Source organism: Heteronotia binoei, chromosome 1 (genome assembly GCF_032191835.1).
Source record: "Heteronotia binoei isolate CCM8104 ecotype False Entrance Well chromosome 1, APGP_CSIRO_Hbin_v1, whole genome shotgun sequence".
In the NCBI taxonomy this organism is placed as follows: Eukaryota; Metazoa; Chordata; class Lepidosauria; order Squamata; family Gekkonidae; genus Heteronotia; species Heteronotia binoei.
Window position 1 is genome coordinate 53298925 of NC_083223.1, and position 18078 is coordinate 53317002.

General features: G+C 42.6%; 1 protein-coding gene across 12 annotated transcripts in view; it reads left to right on the plus strand.

Annotated features, from left to right (window-relative positions):
• MYT1L (myelin transcription factor 1 like) overlaps positions 1 to 18078 on the plus strand; it is a 513986-nt gene that overhangs the window by 403163 nt on the left and 92745 nt on the right. For 7 of the 12 annotated variants that reach the window (XM_060234467.1, XM_060234449.1, XM_060234515.1 and 4 more), the window contains one exon: positions 11576 to 12550. In XM_060234467.1, coding sequence (XP_060090450.1) covers positions 11576 to 12550 — 975 coding nt within the window. Of the gene's footprint in view, positions 1 to 8112; positions 8135 to 11575; positions 12551 to 18078 lie in introns of those variants that run through there. The other 5 variants (XM_060234479.1, XM_060234524.1, XM_060234497.1 and 2 more) reach the window with 2 other exon arrangements.

Consider the following 18078-nt stretch of genomic DNA (forward strand, 5'->3'; position numbering starts at 1 on the left):
ACTCGGCCCGCCACCCATTCCGGTCCCCTAGCGTAGTTCCGGGCATACACCGGGTCGCCTGCGAAGAACCCCCTTGCCGCGTCCCGGACCTCGGGACTTCCGCTGGAGTCAGAGGTCCTGTCGGGGTGTAGCCTGTCCAGCCGTGTTATGAGTTTGCGCCCCATGAGGAGCTCGGCCGGACTAACCCCGGTGGCCGGGTTGGGGGTGACCCGGTTATAGAAAAGGAACGCAGCTAGTCTGTGGTCCCAGTCTCCCTGAACGATGCGGCTTAAGGCTTCCTTGGTTGTGCGGACCATCCGCTCCGCCTGGCCGTTGGTGGCTGGGTGAAAGGGGGCGGAGCGTATGCGTTTAATCAGGTATCTATTGAGGAATACTTGGAAGTCCGCCGATGTGAACGCTGTCCCGTTATCGGAGACTATGGTATCCGGAATACCGTGTGTGCACAAGACCCTGCGCAGCGCTCTGATGGCGGTGGCCGCTGAGGTGGACCCTACTGGAATGACCTCTAGCCATTTGGAGTAGGCATCCACGATGATCATGAAGATTTGACCCTGGAATGGCCCCGCGAAATCGATGTGGAGCCTCGACCAGGGCTTCCGGGTGGACTCCCATTGTGTGGCGGGGGCGCTGGGAGGCTCAGGCCTTGACTCCTGACACGTTTGACACCTGCGAACCCACGTCTCAATCTCCCCGTCCATCCCCGGCCACCAGATGTAGCTCCTGGCTAACGCCTTCATTCGGACTATGCCGGGGTGGGTCTCGTGTAGGGATTCCAGGACTCGCTTTTGCAGCGGAGGCGGGACTACCACCCTGCTTCCCCATAGTAGGCACCCCTTGTGTGCGGCTAGTTCCTCCCTCCTGGTCGTGTATGGTTTGAATTCTTCCCCCATGTTCCCCTCAGGCCAGCCCCTCATCACCCAGTCGAGCACCCTCGCCAGTGTCTTGTGTTTCTGTGTGGCCTTGGCGACCTCCGCAGCGTGGAGGGGCTGCTCCGGGAGGCTCTCCATCATCATGACCTGGTGTGCGGGGGCGGGGTCTGGGCCTACTTCTGGGAGCGGCAAGCGGCTGAGCGCGTCCGCGTGGCCCATGGCCTTGCCTGCCCTGTGCACCAGTGTATACGTGTAGGAGTTGAGGAATTGGTTCCACCTCAACACACGCTGTGAGAGAATTTGGGGGGTTTGCCGGTCTGGGGCCAATAGGCCTAGGAGAGGCTTGTGGTCGGTGGCAATAGTGAACCTCCGCCCATACAGATATTCGTGGAACTTGCGGACCCCCGCCACGATTGCCAGTGCCTCTTTGTCTATCTGCGCGTAGTTGCGCTCGGCTGGCGTAAGCGTGCGGGAGTAGTATGCCACCGGGACCTCTCTCCCGTCTGGGAGTTGATGCCCCAGGACTGCCCCCACTCCGTAGGGCGACGCATCGCACGCCAAGATGACGGGGAGACCCTCGTCAGAATGGTGGAGCACCGCATTAGATACTAGGATGTCCTTGACCGCCTGGAATGCGGCGGCTTGCCTTTTTCCCCACACCCACGGGGCCTTTTTGTCCAGCAACCTGTGGAGGGGCTCAGCGAGGGCAGCCTTGTGGGGGAGGAACGAATGATAAAAGTTCAGCACCCCCAAGAAGCTTTGGAGCTCCGCCTTGCAGGTGGGAGCCGGGGCCTGCAGGATGGCTCGAGTTTTTTCTTCTGTTGGGTGGATTCCCGCGGAGTCTACGGCGAAACCCAGGAACTCCACCCGTGGGACCCCCAGCGAGCATTTCTCCCGTTTGACCTTGAGCCCCGCTGTCTGGAACCGGCGGAGCACCTCTCTCAAGCGATTTCCGAACTCTTTGGGGCCGGGGGCGGCGATTAAAACGTCGTCGAAAAACGGCTGCACTCCGGGGATCCCTTTAAGGAGAGCGTCCATTATACTCTGAAAAATCCCCGGAGCGACGCTTACCCCGAACTGTAGCCTCTTCACCCGGAAGGCCCCCCTGTGTGTCACTATGGTTTGGGCTTCCGCCGTCTTGGCGTCTACTGGGAGCTGTTGGTAGGCCTGGGCCAGGTCCAGCTTCCCAAAGACCTTAGACCCCGCTAGAGCAGCCAGGACATGGCTCACCACCGGCACTGGGTAGGGGTTATCCTGTAGTGCCTTGTTTATCGTGCACTTATAGTCGGCACAGATTCGCACGTCCCCGTTTGGTTTGATTGGGGTTACTATGGGGGTCTCCCAGGGGGCATAGTCCACCGGCTCCAGGACGCCCTGGGCCGTGAGGCGGTCTAGTTCCGCCTCTATTTTCGGTTTTAAGGCAAAAGGGACCCTCCTCGCCTTGAGCCGGATCGGCCTGACCGTGGGGTCTAGTGGTAGGGAAATTGCCGGCCCTTTGTAGCTCCCCAGGGACCCATCGAACACGTCCGGGAACTCTTGGCAAATCTCCCCGAATCCCTTGGGCGCTAGGGTTTGCTCCACCCCCTCCACGCGGATTCCCAGGGGCTTGAACCATGCTAGTCCCAACAGGGTAGTCAGCTGGCGCTTCACCACCAGGATGTCCAGCGGGCCGCGGAAGGGGCCCCGCTCGACTTGCACCCGGGCCCACCCCGCGATCTGTACTGGGTTTCTCTGGAAGTCCCTGAGTATTAAGTCCGCCGGCCTGAGTTGCAGCCGCCGGCCGGGGCACAGCCCCCTCAGGGTGTCCTCGGCTATTATGGAAAGGGAGGACCCTGAGTCCACTTCCATTTGGCAGGGGCTTCCCTCTATGAGAACCGCCAGTTTGATTTTGCCGGGGCTGTTGAGGGGCAAGTTCAGTACCTGGGGGGTTGTCGAGTCCGCCATGTGGAAGTCCGCCGACTCATGGTGCGTGGTCGGCCTCCGGCGGTTGTCCTTGGCTCGGCAAGCCCGTGCAATGTGGCCGGTCTTCCCGCAGCTCCGGCAGTCCCAGGTCCGATACTGGCAGTTTCTTCTGTCGTGGGGTTCGCCACAGCTGGCGCACTTGGTTGCCGGGGCTCTCTCTGCCGCTGGGGGTCGCTCGGGCGCTCGGTGCCGTGGTGCCGCTCTGCTGGGTGGCCCCGCTGGGCGGCGCAGCTGGTGGGCCTCCCCCTCCTCCTGGCGGTCGTAGTCCGGCTCCTCGTGGTGGGCGGCGTCTGTCCGGCCCTTGGGAAAGGTCCGGGCCGTCCGCTCGAATGCCACCGCTTCGCTAAAGGCACTCTGGAGGGTGAGCTCCTCCTTGGCGAAGAGCTTCTGTTGGAGCCTCTCGCCGCGGAGGCCCCACGTGAATCGGTCGGCCAGGGTTTCTTCCAGTTGGGGAAAGTTGCAGTTCCCGGCGATTTTGCGGAGGGCTGCCAGATAGTCGGCGGCCGATTCTCCTGCAGCCTGGTCCCTCCTGTGGAACAGGAACCGGCGGGCCACCCGTGAAGGCTGAGGCGAGAAGTGGCCGGTGAGGAGCCTGATGATCTCCTCATAGGACTTCTCCGTGAGGCGGGCGGGCGCCGAGAGACCCTTGGCGATCTCGAACGTGGCTGCCCCGCAGACGCTCAGGAGAACGTCCCTCTTTGTGCCGGCGTCGGTGATCTTGTTGGCCCTGAGGTAGAACTCAACCCTTTCCGAGTAGGACTCCCAGCCCTCTGGATTCGCTGGGTCGAAGGTCTCGATGGACCCGGTGGTTCCGCTCTGGCTTGCCATGGCGGCGTCAGCGGTCGTGGCCGGTGGTTGCCCTAGATCTCCGTTGTAGCCGATGAGGCTAGCATCCCATCCTCATCGCCACTGTAATGTACTCAAAGCGGAGACGAGAGTAGGGCAACATTCTTTAATGGGAGCACGTTGCAAGAGAGGGAACACGCGGGCCGGGCCCCGCTTATGTACATTTACCCGGTTCATCCTCCTGTACAGGTCAGGCCAATCCTGACCTGTTAAACTTCCCGCCGCAGATGTGGTAGGCGGGGATTCCGCGCCCGCGCTAGGGATGCCTGGGATACCCAGCCACCTCTGCGCGTGGGCGCGTATTTCAGCCGATACATTACACTGTATAACTAATACGAATCTCCAAATGCATCTCAGAATTCACAGTAAATTCACAGTAAATACTGGCTGCTCAGATACCCTGACCTGAAATTATGGGAGTATTTGTTCAGCTCAAGTAGGTTACAGGACAGGAGAATCACCTGTCTGTATTTGATGAACCAGCTTTATCCCCCTCCCCATGTACAGATGCACAGAGACCAAAAGAGAGAGAGAGAGAGGCTATTCTCATATTTTTTTTCCTTTCTTTTTTTCTAAAGCTGCAAGTATCAGGACACCAAAATCACCTTAACTTCCAGCACAAGTCTCTTCTCCAACTGCCCCCTACCAAAGCACATGACTAAAGATACAAATATTTCCATCTCCTCCATTTCTTTTTCTCTAATGTTGCAAGTCCCAGGATACCAAAATGACCTTAACTTGCAGTATGTTGTCTATTTCATTTCAATGATCCACAGATTGAAAATAGGGGCTTTAGACAGAATTTCCAAAGATCCCAAGGGGAAAAAGATAAGGCAGTAGAAGGGTACTCCTGTGTGGCAAGTGAATGTCTCAAAGTCCCTGACAAAAAAAAAGCAGAATTGGCAGCCTCTGTGCAAGCGGAGGGGATGAGGCTGCACTGTTTAAGCTTACGTGGTTTCATGATCCTACCTGGTAGCCCCAGGGCGGGGGGGGGGGGGGGGGCTTGTGCCCTATTGCCCCTCCCATAGTTTATGCCCCTGACTATGTAGTGGAGAGAGGCAAAGGGACAAGGTTAACAGTTATAGTGGCAAACACACTTGTGTGATGGGTAAGCAATATAGAGCTAACAAAGATGGGGTGCAGAAAAATTCATAGTAAGCAAATAGGGGAATGATATTGTTGTGGGGTTAAAAGAAAAGAAAAGGAATAACTGAAGGTGCAAGAAGAGATAGGCAAGATAAAGGTCAATAGAACTGCCTTTAACAACACTCTGTGGTAAGAAAGGCTTGCAAAAGAAGTAGATTTTGTGGGAAAGTGTCGGCTTCATGGGATGAACTAAGACTGTCCTATGCATATGGAACAGCCTAGGTGAAAGCACAAAGGCAAGACTTAGAAGAGGAATCAAAGAGGTTGATAGCGGATCAGTTTGCAGAGAACAGAATGCAAGAAAGGATTAGGAGAGAAGCCTTGAGAACAGAGAGGTGGAGAGCCTACATAAAGAAAGTGCAGAGATTTCAGGGAAGCATGATGCAATCATGCCAAGAGGAGATGGAAATGATTTTAATCAAGGTGTTTCAAATTAACAGAGGATAGGTGGCAGGATGGTAAGGGAGGATGAGGTAAGGAGGCTTGGTAAGGGAGGGTGATGACCAAGGATCCAAAGGTACGGATTTTTGTGTAGATATAGACAGGAGAAACGTCAGTAGTTCTTCTACTGGTTTTAAACTGGCTACTAATTTTCCAAATGTTTCACAGAATGAATGTATGTGTGTCTAAGTATGAGCTTATTTATATGAATGAAATAATGCTCCAAAAGTAAAATTCTGTGCCGTTTTGCTCAGATGGTCCATTCACCCATGCATCTGCACAAAGATCATAATCCAACACATTTATTTTGGACATGGTGTTTTTGTTTGTTTGTTTTGTGTGAAGCAAAATACTTAGTTGTGCAAAAGAAAAAAAAATATGCACTTGTGGAATATACGTATACCTCCTGATAGGAGACAGTGGAAGACTCTTGGGTGAGCAGGGTATGAGATCCTAGCCTCTATAAATTTGCTGTTGTGCTGCCTGTCATTTTGAAACAAAAATATGATGATTAGCTTTGTGCTTGTTTTGATGACACTGAGAGGTCCCCAATCTCACTGCCAAAACCAATCCAGATGCTTTCCTGATTGAAGACATTTCTAGCTGTGAAATGTGTGCTGCAAGAGGGATAGCAGCTGCTGATACTGAAGTACTATTCCATCAATGCAAAACCTTTGTAACTACCTGTTATATGTTTTGTAAAAACAGAAAAAAGAAACAAGGGAAATAAATGGTAAAACAGTATGTGTTCTACAGTATTGTTATGCTACAACCTGGAGAGTTTGCAATGCCATCCTAAGCAGAGTTAGACTATCCCTAAACCCACTGATTTAAAAAGGCACCTCAAATCATAAATTGCTCAGGATGGCTCTGTAAGTGTCCCCCAAAAGGTTCAACCCCTGGCTTCTCCAGTCAAAAAGACCAGGCAGTAGGTGATGTGAAAGACCTCTGCCTGAGACACTGGAGACCCTCTGTCACTCTGAGTACAATATTGACCCTGATGGACCAGTGAACTGATTCAGTATAAGGCACCTTCATGTGTTGATGTATTCAAAAGTTTACCGCAATAGATCTTTATGTTGATATGGATATAAAAATACTTTCCTCACAGGGGCATTTTGAACTTTTTCATATTTGTTCAGTGTTCCGAGAGCCTTGGGTGAGAGGGATTGTTTTGGGGGGTGGTGGGAGGAGTGGATTGGGAAGTTGTATTAAATTACTTTGGAGTTGGTACTTTAGATGTTACTAGGCATTGCAGATCACATTCTGTTGTTGATTTGGTGCATGCAGCCAGGCAGTTTGGAGCTTTTAAAATATAGTTGGAATGTTGTCCAGAATATTTTATGTCTAAATAATTCTATGGATAGTTAGAACACAATTCATTTTTGCAATGCCAGTAAAGTATTACTATACAGTATATTAATTCACACAGACTCTGCTCTGTATGTATCTAATACATATATCAGCTTTGTTTATACAATATCCACATGCCACAAATTGTATTCATTAGTGCTAAAACTTACAGTACTGTTCTCATACAGGAAATGGATGCACATCAGTGCATCTACAGTTAGAGCAGTACTGGTTATCTTTAAAAAAATGTACAAAGATACCTATTCAGATTAATTTTCAGTAGAGATGCAATTGAATTACTGATGTTAACTAGATCACCACCAAATGTTTACATAAAGTAAAATTTCCAAGTTTAGCAGAAGTTTTTTTGGGGACCAAACTGATACTATGACTGAATTTTGTGTAAAATGAAGTTCCTAGCAACTAATTTCTAAGATCTCTTTGAGGAATTCAGTGGTAGTGAAGACTTTCAATAAGACATGATGGGGAGGAGTTTTCTCAAATTAACAGCTAAACATATTCCTTGTGAATATTTATCATAGATACCATTGACCTACACAATTAATCTGGCAGTTAGTAAACACCAACTAACATTTGCAAAATGAAGATTGCATAAATCTATTGGATTATGGCTCAAATTCGATTATTAGTAGAGAATTCTCTCAAAAAATAGCATCCCTCTTGAAAATGATATCTCTCTTGAAAAGTACTATGGTGCTGATTCTGTGATAGACAATGAAAAGAATATATCTATTTTAATATTTTTGGAATCTGTAAATGTATCAATCATTTATTACATATTTACAGATAGAAAAAGTCATTTTTCTTCCTAATTTTTCATATTGTAAACACTGGTTTCTCAGCAGCCAAAAATCCATTAATGAAAAGAAAATCTCCATGTCTTAGCAAACAAAGTATGATATTGGCAAAGCTGAATCTCAGCATCTTTTCAGAACCCTGACAATTAACAGCTAATCTTGGCTTCTTTATGCACAGTTGTTGCCTGGCTTTCTTTCCAACCTTGAAAAAAAATTTAAATGGTATCTGTAACATTTTAATGAAATATGTAATAGACTTTTATGTGTTAGAAATTACATCGTGGTTGAAGTATGCAGGGTACTTTCTTGGGGGGTACTCTGTCTTGTACAGTCCTATCCTGAGATGTCTTTGGTAAGAAAGCTGGAGATAATTTAGTAAAATTAAATATTTTTATAAAATATTGATTTAAATAAATATTTTCTATGGTTGCACTTTTTGAAAAGGAAGATAAGTTGAGAGGAAATATCAAGAGGAGAAGTGAAGCTTGAATTCAAATAATTTATTCCTCACTTCCCTCCTTTATGATTTACAGTTCACACTTTTTCTTCTCCACCACTGTTTTTCCTCCTCTTTAGGGTTTAAAGGACAAAAGAGATGAAATGGATAGAACCAAACAAAAAGAAAATAATATTATAGTTACAGCTTTCACCCAGCATCACCAAATCCCAAAAAGGAGTTTACGTGTTTCCATCCATACAGTACGTGTCTCATATTTTAGACTGAGGGTTTTTTCCATAGCCATGCAGGGAAAGTGTCAGACAATTTTTCCATTTTTCATCAGCCTCATTTTAAAATATGTTTCTCAAACCACAGAATCCAAAGGCTATGTAGAGTATTCGCTGCCATAAATGACCATTCTGATGTGTGTGAATGAAAATGTATGTGTTTATGTGACGATATTTAGTACCATGCTAGCTCTAGACATGGGCTGTAATCCAGGTTGGATACCTGCTAATTTGGTTGTGCTTAATGCCTCAACCACCACAGATACAATAAATACTGTCTAAGCAGACCGTACTGACTACTTTTTGTGAACTGGAAGTTCCCTGGGTGACCTCCCACAAGTAGTATACACACACTGCCTAACCTAATATAACCCCCCTCACTTGATATTGGGATACAGTGGAGGAGAACTATGCATAGAGGGAGATGAAAGCATGATAGATGGTACTGATGACATCTTAGGAAATATATTTTATAGGAGTGTTAACTGGCCAATACTGAATCACTGGATGTAAAGATGATACCAGCAACCTCTTTATGTGAAGGTGGAGTCTTGTTTCTTTCTCTGCCCTACAAATGATCAGTCTGTCAGAGTAAAGACAACTGACATATCTGGGGATGCACAGGCCATGATCCCACATTCATGACAACCTTGTCTATATACAGAAGTCCATTTTCACATTGTGGATTTTAGGCTCTGGATTTGAGAGTTGAATTGACATTAGTCTGTAATTAATAATAATAAATAATAATAATATTTAATTTGTATCCCGCCCTCCCTGCCAAAGCAGGCTCAGGGCAGCTCACATAACATAACATAAAATACAACATTACAATAATAAAAGCACACTGGTTACACAACATATTACATAATACAGTTCACATATATATTATTACATTAAAACCATCTAATTAAAACCATCAAATTCAATTCCAGCAAATTAGTTTGGTGCTACAGTCTCGATGTTACTCATCTTACAATTTTTTGTGATGACGGTACAATAGGTTCCACATTTAGAAAAAGCCAACTGAAAGAGGGTAGTCTTGCAGGCCCTGTGGAACTGGTAATTGTTTCTGCATCTCTTCCTATATCTTTTCTTCAGCCTCTGACATGGTGATAAGAGGAAATGTCTGAAGGAGTATACAATATTTCCTTTCTTATTCTGATATTAGCAGGATTTAATTATTTTAGGTAGTTGAAAGCCTGCTTCTAAGATATTTTAGCAAGTAATCCATTAGAGTGTTCTGCTTTTCATATTAAATAGCCTTTAGGACACCCTGTGCAAATGTTTATTCCAACATATCAGACTTGCAAACAGCACAGAAATACTAATCAGTAAAACCTGTAGGTAAGCAAATATTGTGCTGTAACTTAAGGTGCCTGAAATTTTCTGTTTTTCTCTTTCTTTCATATTCTCATTCTGTTACCATCTGTCTCTTCCATCCTATCTTCTCATTTTTAGCCCCAAACTCATGTATCATATGCGAAAATTTTAAACTACATATTCAATTACTGAGGAACAGTTTCCATCCTTACAGCTAAACTGACTGACTAGAAGTTTCCACTAGTAGACATCAACATATATTTATTGATTTTATGATTTAGACTAGTTGAAAAGTTGGTCCGTTTGGAGAATTCCTTGCTAAGCATAAGCTACTTCATGGCACCTAGGTGGAATTAAGACTGGAATATTACAGGGATCCTCTCAGGTGTGTCATATATCCACTAGGTCTCAGTCAAGAACTAGACCTTTGTCAGAAGTAGAAAGCAAATATTGACCTCACTGCAACAGTGTCTTTAACAACCATGCTTTATTTTCAACCGTAGACATTATAATAGCAGTCATATGGTAGAGAAGATTCAGGGATGCATCTCACAACATAATGTGCATGTCTGGGGGTGGGGGTAGGAGCTAGCATTCTCATTGTATCTTTGTGATCTGACCATTGAGGATCATGCTTATTCTTATCAGGATAGTCCATCCTAGCCTATGCTTCTTGGTGACTATAGCACTTAATCTAATACTGAAGAATGGCTTTTATAAAGATAAATGCGCTCTGTAAAACAAAAGGCAAAACATATATTTCAGATTATGGCTTTTAATAAAAGAGATGACTTGATATGTTTTAAAACATATGACAAAAGTTTGTTGTTATGTTACCATGAGTGTTTTTAGTGCTTCTATCTGGCATGACAGAATAAGCTTGTCTGTTGCACAGGAATATAAATCAAACATCACCTGAGGTATTGCTGTACATTTGGGTAATAGGCACTTGCCAATATTTAGCAAGTACTACCCTTATCTGGGTATAAGTACTACCCTTATCTGTGTATTTGTTAAATATTGGTAAGTGCCTGTTAAAAAGGTAAAGGTAGTTCCCTGTGCAAGCACCAGTCGTTTCTGACTCTGGGGTGACACTGCATTACAATGTTTTCACGGCAGACATTTTATGGGGTGGTTTGCCATTGCCTTCCCCAGTCATCTACACTTCCCACCCCCACCCCCCCAGCAAGCTGGGTACTCATTTTAACGACCTCAGAAGGATGGAAGGCTGAGTCAACCTTGAGCCGCTGCCTATTACCCAAGTGTAAAGCATTACATCAAGCTGATATCCTCTACCTGGACATAGAGTTAAAATGCTTAATTAAAACACATGTGTGTGTCTTTTCATGCTTGTCATTTAACAATATGTACTGAGTTATGCATTAGAACATCAATATCCGGCTGATTACATTAAACATCATGTCTTTTCCATATTTACATGCCCTCAGGGAGAACATGTTTGCATGGATTTGACATAATTATAGCTTAAATGGAGAACCTTTTCTGATGTCTCTCTCTCTCTCTCTCTCTCTCTCTCTCTCTCTCTCTCTCTCTATATATATATATATATATATATATATATATATATATATATATATATATATATATATATATATATATATATAAGTTACCTCCCCTTATTCTCTGTTCTGTGTTAGAACTAGAGGACTTGAGCCACTGAAAGAATCTACACAAAATATTATGAACCATGCAATTATTCTAAAGCAATAAATACAAAAGAGAACTATAAAGTATAAGAATTTACAAATTATGTCAAATAATACACTTGTAAGGAAGTGTTGGTTTTCTTAATTGTTAGTAATCATTATAAGACTAGCGAAGGAAGTTAATGGTCTGTAACCAAGGTATAGAAATGGCCTTATAGCCTCAAGAACAACAATCCGCTTTCTTAATTCCAGAATTTAAATTTAAATTAACATGGGTTTTTTTAGTTTTTCAAAGTACTGTATGCTAAAAAAAAATGGACAGGCAGTTTGCGTTCTGTCCGTACTAGTGCAACAGTTCCAATTCTAGCTACTTTTTTCTTTTCTTTTTCCGTTTCTCTTTCTTTGTTCCTTTTTTTTAATGCAGAAGACCATCAAATGAATTGTCACAATACTCGAATGCAAGACACAGAAAAAGATGATAACAATAATGATGAGTATGATAATTATGATGAACTGGTGGCCAAGTCATTGTTAAATCTTGGCAAAATTGCAGAGGATGCAGCATACAGAGCCAGGACTGAATCAGAAATGAATAGCAATACATCTAATAGCCTGGAAGATGATAGCGACAAAAATGAAAACGTTGGTCGTAAGAGTGAGCTGAGTTTAGATTTAGACAGTGACGTTGTTAGGGAAACTGTGGACTCGCTCAAATTGTTAGCACAAGGACACGGTGTAGTGCTTTCAGAAAACGTTAACGACAGAAATTATGCAGACAATATGTTGCAGCAAGAAAACAGGAATATGAACTATGGGATGCTAGGGAAGCCTACAAACAATGGGCTTACAGAAAAAATGGTGGAAGAAAGCGATGAAGAAGTATGTCTCAGTAGCTTGGAATGCTTGAGAAATCAATGTTTTGATTTGGCCAGGAAGCTCAGTGAGACAAATCCACAAGAAAGAAATCAACAGCAGAACCTGAATTCTCGCCAACACGCTCGACAAGAAGATGATTTTCAAGGACGGACACCCGATCGGAACTATTCTGATATGATGAACTTAATGAGGCTTGAAGAACAGTTGAGTCCCAGATCTAGAACTTTTTCTAGCTGTGCAAAAGAAGATGGATGTCATGAAAGAGATGACGACACTACTTCTATTACTTCAGACAGGTCTGAAGAGGTGTTTGATATGACAAAAGGAAACTTAACGCTACTTGAAAAAGCTATCGCATTAGAAACAGAAAGAGCAAAAGCCATGAGGGAAAAAATGGCAATGGAAGCTGGAAGGAGGGATAATATGAGATCCTATGAGGAACAGTCTCCAAGACAGATTGCTGGAGATGACAGGAAATCTAAATCCAGTGACGGCCATGTCAAAAAGCCATATTATGGTAAAGGTAATATTTCTATCTAATGTATGATGTATTGTGTTAACAAATCATGCATATGATTATATTTTGTGAAATAAAAACAGCCTCTTGGTAACATTTTTCAAAACATTTAGACTGTTTTAAAAGAATGTTTGTTTTCAGACTTAAAAACTTGCCCATTTCAGGAGAACAAAGCAAATGGGAGATCATTTAGATTATTCTGAAATGCTAAAACTGTTTTTTTTTGTCTGAGTTATGATTAAATTCTGAAGGGAAATGCATCTTGGATGAATTGAGTTAAATGGTGGAACTTTGTGGAGGACACTTAGCCAGACCCCAGGGAAATGCATATTTTACAGACTAGATGGTGTGGGTGGCATCCTGATTTATAAAATTATTACCAAAATGATGATTATTGATGAACCCTGCCCCTTATAAAAGGTATAGTTGGCTGATAGAAATTGAACAGTATCTGAATGACCGATAACATAAGATAGGGGCTATGACTGCACATTAATTATCTTAAATAGTAAGGTAATGGAAGTCGTTTGCTATGCAAGGCATGCTTTGGCCTGGGCTGAGATCAATAGCAATTTCTTTCTTATAAGCATTCCACTTCAGTGGTTTCATTCCTTTGTAGAAATATTTAAAGTGCTTCCTTAGCAGTGAACCAATTTACAAGAAAGAATGAAACATAGAGAATTACCTTAATAATGTTTTATGTAGATGTATAGGTGTTTTGCATGAAAATACAAACATGCTATTTTTATGCACCTACACTCTTGTAAAATGTTTAATGTCCTAATAGTTGCTGAATACCATTTCAGTTAGCTTTAATACAAGCTGAAGGATCTCTATTACTTAGGAAATGAACGAGTAGGTAGTTATGAGAAACTATAGCATCACTACATTAAATGATTGTGTTGTGTTATTACAGACTTGATTAAAAGGGATATAAAGATCAACATGAATAGCCATGTTTGTCTGCAGCAGCAGGGAAGAGCAAAAGTCTGGTAGCACCTTAAAGACTAACAAAATTTGTGGCAGAGTATGAGTTTTTGTGAGTCACTTCTCACTTCTTCAAACACAACAGAAGTCCAGTGACACCCAATGAGTCCAGTGGCACCCTGCCACAAATTTGGTTAGTCTTTATGGGGCTACTGGACTCTTGCTCTTTTCTAGGAATGTAAAGGTTAGCTGTGTGATTAAAACCATTTTCCTGTATTTCTTAAGCAAAGTTGCTAAGACCAAGGAAAAGGCCAAAATATTTCACACAAATTATACAAACATCACAAAGTCTATGTTCCATAGTATTGTATATAACTAGTGCTTTTTTGTAGAAAAAAAGCCCAGCAGGAACTCATTTGCATTTTAGGCCACACCCACTGACATCACCATTGTTTCACACAGGGCTTTTTTGTAGAAAAAGCCCTTCAGGAACTTGTTTGCATATCAGGCCACATCCCCTGATGCCAAGTCAGCTGGAACTGTGTTCCTGTGCATTTCTGCTCAAAAAAAGCCCTGTAGATCACTATGTGAGTGAACGTTTTTAGAGTACATTCTCTGTATATGCAAACACCCTTGGGTGTATGGACAAGCATAATATGTGAAGAGAGGAACCATGAATGTGACCAGCAGCCTTTTCTATGACTGTCATGACAATATTGCCAATCATTTGAATTCTATCAATTTATTTTTGCCTTATACACATTATGTTTATCTGTGTTTATTAAGGGTCACATTTACACACACACAAAGGGGATACTGTGCATATACAGACTACAAAACAGTAGTATGTATGTTGTTCAGGATCACAAATAATAAAGATATAAATTATAAAGTATTATGTGAACCAGTCATGAAATTATTTGAAAAATCCACAGTTTGCCATGTGCATATTTATATATATAAAGTTTTATATATAATGGTGATATCATATAAATATGTACCTTTAACTAAACTCGAGAGAATTTTGACAGCTTTAGGCCTTTAAAGGTTGTAATCCAGGTTGCTTGCTCAGCAAAAAAGTTCCATACATCCTTCAGCCTTGAAGCTTGCAAGTGAGAATGAGATTTGAAGATGAGAGGAGCCACAAATGGCACTTGGGTCTGAAGCTGGAAAAGTTTGGCAGATTTAATTTGAAACTTTGGGACCCAAAACTCTTCTTCATTTTAGCAGAGCAAGCGAGGAAAAGAATCATATATCTTCTGTACTCTGAAAGAGATACTTTAAAAGAGAATGAATGAAAGGTGTATAGTTTTTATATCACTCATCATCAAGAATATATGACTCTCCCAAATATGTCAGCAAGGCTCTCTGAGGTGATGATTGGTACACATCTCTGGGAAGATACTCATGCTTTAATCTAGGGAAGTAGGAGCATCAAAAGGAATGCACAATAATTCCTTTTTCTTTTCTGTTTTCAGTACCTACTGTGGTGAGTCCCTAAATGCAAAAAGAGAGGCCATTCTTTCTCTTTACTGATATATATGCTTATTTTACGTTAGACAGGCTGTGGCTATCCCCCCACCCCCATTATCTATCACATCAGTTGTGATACCAATGGCATAGTCACTGGCTAAGAAGGGAGCCCCTGTATTACCTGTAATAGAAAATGGTTACAGACATTCATAATATTAAATTGAATACCCAGGTGTCGATATGAAACCGACTTTCAGTATTTTTCAGCAAAACTAAATCAAGCTATTTGTGGAAATGAAAGATTCTGGCCTGCATATTTGAGTACCCTAGCCTACCTTATTTTTTGTTGCTAGTATATAATACTGTTCAAATGTTGAAGAAAATAAGCAGACATGGATATGTTGCTGTATGTTTCAGCTGTTCAGCTAGCAATAACACATTGCCATCTATATTGTTGGATTTATTCAATGAATTATCTGTTTTTAATAGCAATATAAAGATCAATATTCTGTTGGGTTAACTACTGAATCTAGTTGCCCCTGAATATTGTTGTATGAAATAGCACCAAAAACCCACAATACTAATAAAGAGCTAGCGTGGTGTATTGGTTAAGAGTGGTGGACTCTAATCTGGAGAATCAGGTTTGAGTCCCCTGTTCTACACATGAAACCTGCTGGGTTGCCTTGGGAAAGGAAGGGAAGGCAACTGTAAGCCACTTTCAGACTCCATAGAGGAGAGAAAAGCAAGGTATAAAAACCAACCATTTTCTTCTTCTTCTAATGATCTTTTCTTTGACAAGTAATATTTCAGAGTTCTTTGTGCAAAAAAAAATAAAAAGGCATCAGAGGCATAGAGGCGGCCATTCTTTTCTCATTTCCAACAGTGATTTTTTCCCTGTCTTCAGTTTAATCTGTGCCTCAACTTGAAGTATATAGATATGAAGACCTTTTAAGATGACGTTTGAGCCCCTCCAATAAATGTGTCTTTGTGACAATGAACAAATCATGCCGACAGTCCCTGCCCCCAACCTATATGTGTTTGTTGGAAGCTCTGCATGCAACTTATCAGCCAGAGAACTAGTGTGGTGTACTGATTAGACTAGGATCTGGGAGACTCAGGTTCAAATCCCCACTCTGCCAAGAAAGTTGGTTGGGTGACCTTCAGGCAGTCACATGCTCTCAATGTATTCTGCTTCACGGGGTTGCTGTTAAGATCAAAATAGAAGAGAAAAGAACAATGTAAGCCACTTTGAGTCCCCATTGGGAAGAAAAGCAGGGTATAAATGATGTAAATTAATAAAGTAAAGATCAAGAAACCTGCTTTTTCAGAGTTCCTGACTGCTTGAGAAGCCACTACATTATTGTAGTTGAATGCATGTAAGCTTTTTGCAGAGCTTCAGATTAATGCATGTAAGTTGCAGTGGTGCCTGTCGCTGTGATCCTGATTCCCTCACCAGCATTCATTAACTTTATACAGAATGTCAGCTCAAAAGAGCTATTGCCATCTACACAGAGCGTTTAAGTATTTGTGTTGCTTTATAAGCTAAATGCATTATTATCCTTATCTAGTACAAGACACAGGAGCCCATGTGATCAAACATGTGCCTATTATGCAGAAGCCCTAGTTAAAAAAAATAATAATTGGATATAAACCATTTCAGGGGTCTTCAGGCTAAGATATACACAGTTTTACCTTGAAAACATCTGCACATCTTGTGACCCACCAAACCAAATGTAGCCCAGTGTAGCCAACATCTATGTAAGGAAGCCTGCTAGATTCCTCCCATCCAATTCTGTGTTTTGCTGGCAGCAAAGTCAGGATTTTAAAGAGCTCTTGGTAAGACTACATACATGAATTTGGTAGTCCACTAGTTGTGGAAGCCTATAGCAAAAAACACATGTCCTTGAGCACATGGTGGCCATTTTTAATTTGAGCATATGAGTGGTTTTCATTTAATGGCGACAAAGCCACGTGAAGTGTGACTCTGTAGTCTGCCATAAACTCTCATTGAACAATATAACAAACAAATTGTGCGTGTTCCTCTTATTGTTGCCAGCCAATTGGCAGGAGTGGGCATTTGATCCACCCTCAAATGGAAAGGGCATTCTATGTATTCTTATGAGTTGTGAATCAGTTTAATCATAAATGTATCATTAATGAGAAATAATTAGCAAAAGCTAATTTTTAAATACAGTTATGAAACTATGAAACCCCTGTAATGGAATGTAAGATCTTAGTTTTATCTGTGCTTCTCCTACTAAAAGACAAATACCATACGCTTCTCCAAGCTTTGACCTGTCAAATAAATAAAGCAGTTGAATTAAGACAGATGATATAAGAAATAATGAAATAATAAAAATCTTGTCCTGATAGAAATCAATGTCAGTCCTGGAGCAAAACAATGCCAAGATCAGGTTCAAATGCATAGTGCTGATAGACATTTTTTTTTTTTACTGCTGCAATAAGGATGAATTTTAGAATGTGAATGGTTGAGGCCGATTGATTTTAATTTTGTAAAAGACAGAAAGAATCTTATGATATGTATTTGCATGTACTTTGCTAAAGATTTGGATAGAAACAAATTCTGATATTCAAAACTTTGCTACACAGTAAAGGATGATATGCATGATGAAATGCTGACGGGGAGGCTTCTTTAGAGAATCAAGATTCCTAGTTTGTTGTTTTACCCAGGGATGATAACCTTACCAACTATTCAAAGGTGATTGTTTCTCTGAATTCTATCCACCTGAGCTATTTCACGCATTAGCTGTAAAGTGTGAATGGAACAAATAGCTGAAGAGAGACGCTCATCAGGGAGATGAGATTGGCTGTGGCTGCCTGTCAAGAGTGTTCAGCTAGTAGCACACCTGGCTTTGCTGCCACCCACTTTGTGAATTGGCCCTGAGATTTCAGTCGTAATATTGTTTACACAATCATTTATCTGGGGAAGAAGGAGAGTTAAGCTATGGACTCCTATTCTTCTTCCATGTCATTGACTCTTTTATATCCTTTGATTCACATGGTGAAGCTACAGAGCAGGGATCATATCCTTTCCTCTGTTGGGATGGTTGGAATCTCCTCTCCTTTAATATGTAGTGGCTCTTGCTCTCTCCCCATCCAATAATTCCCAGAGA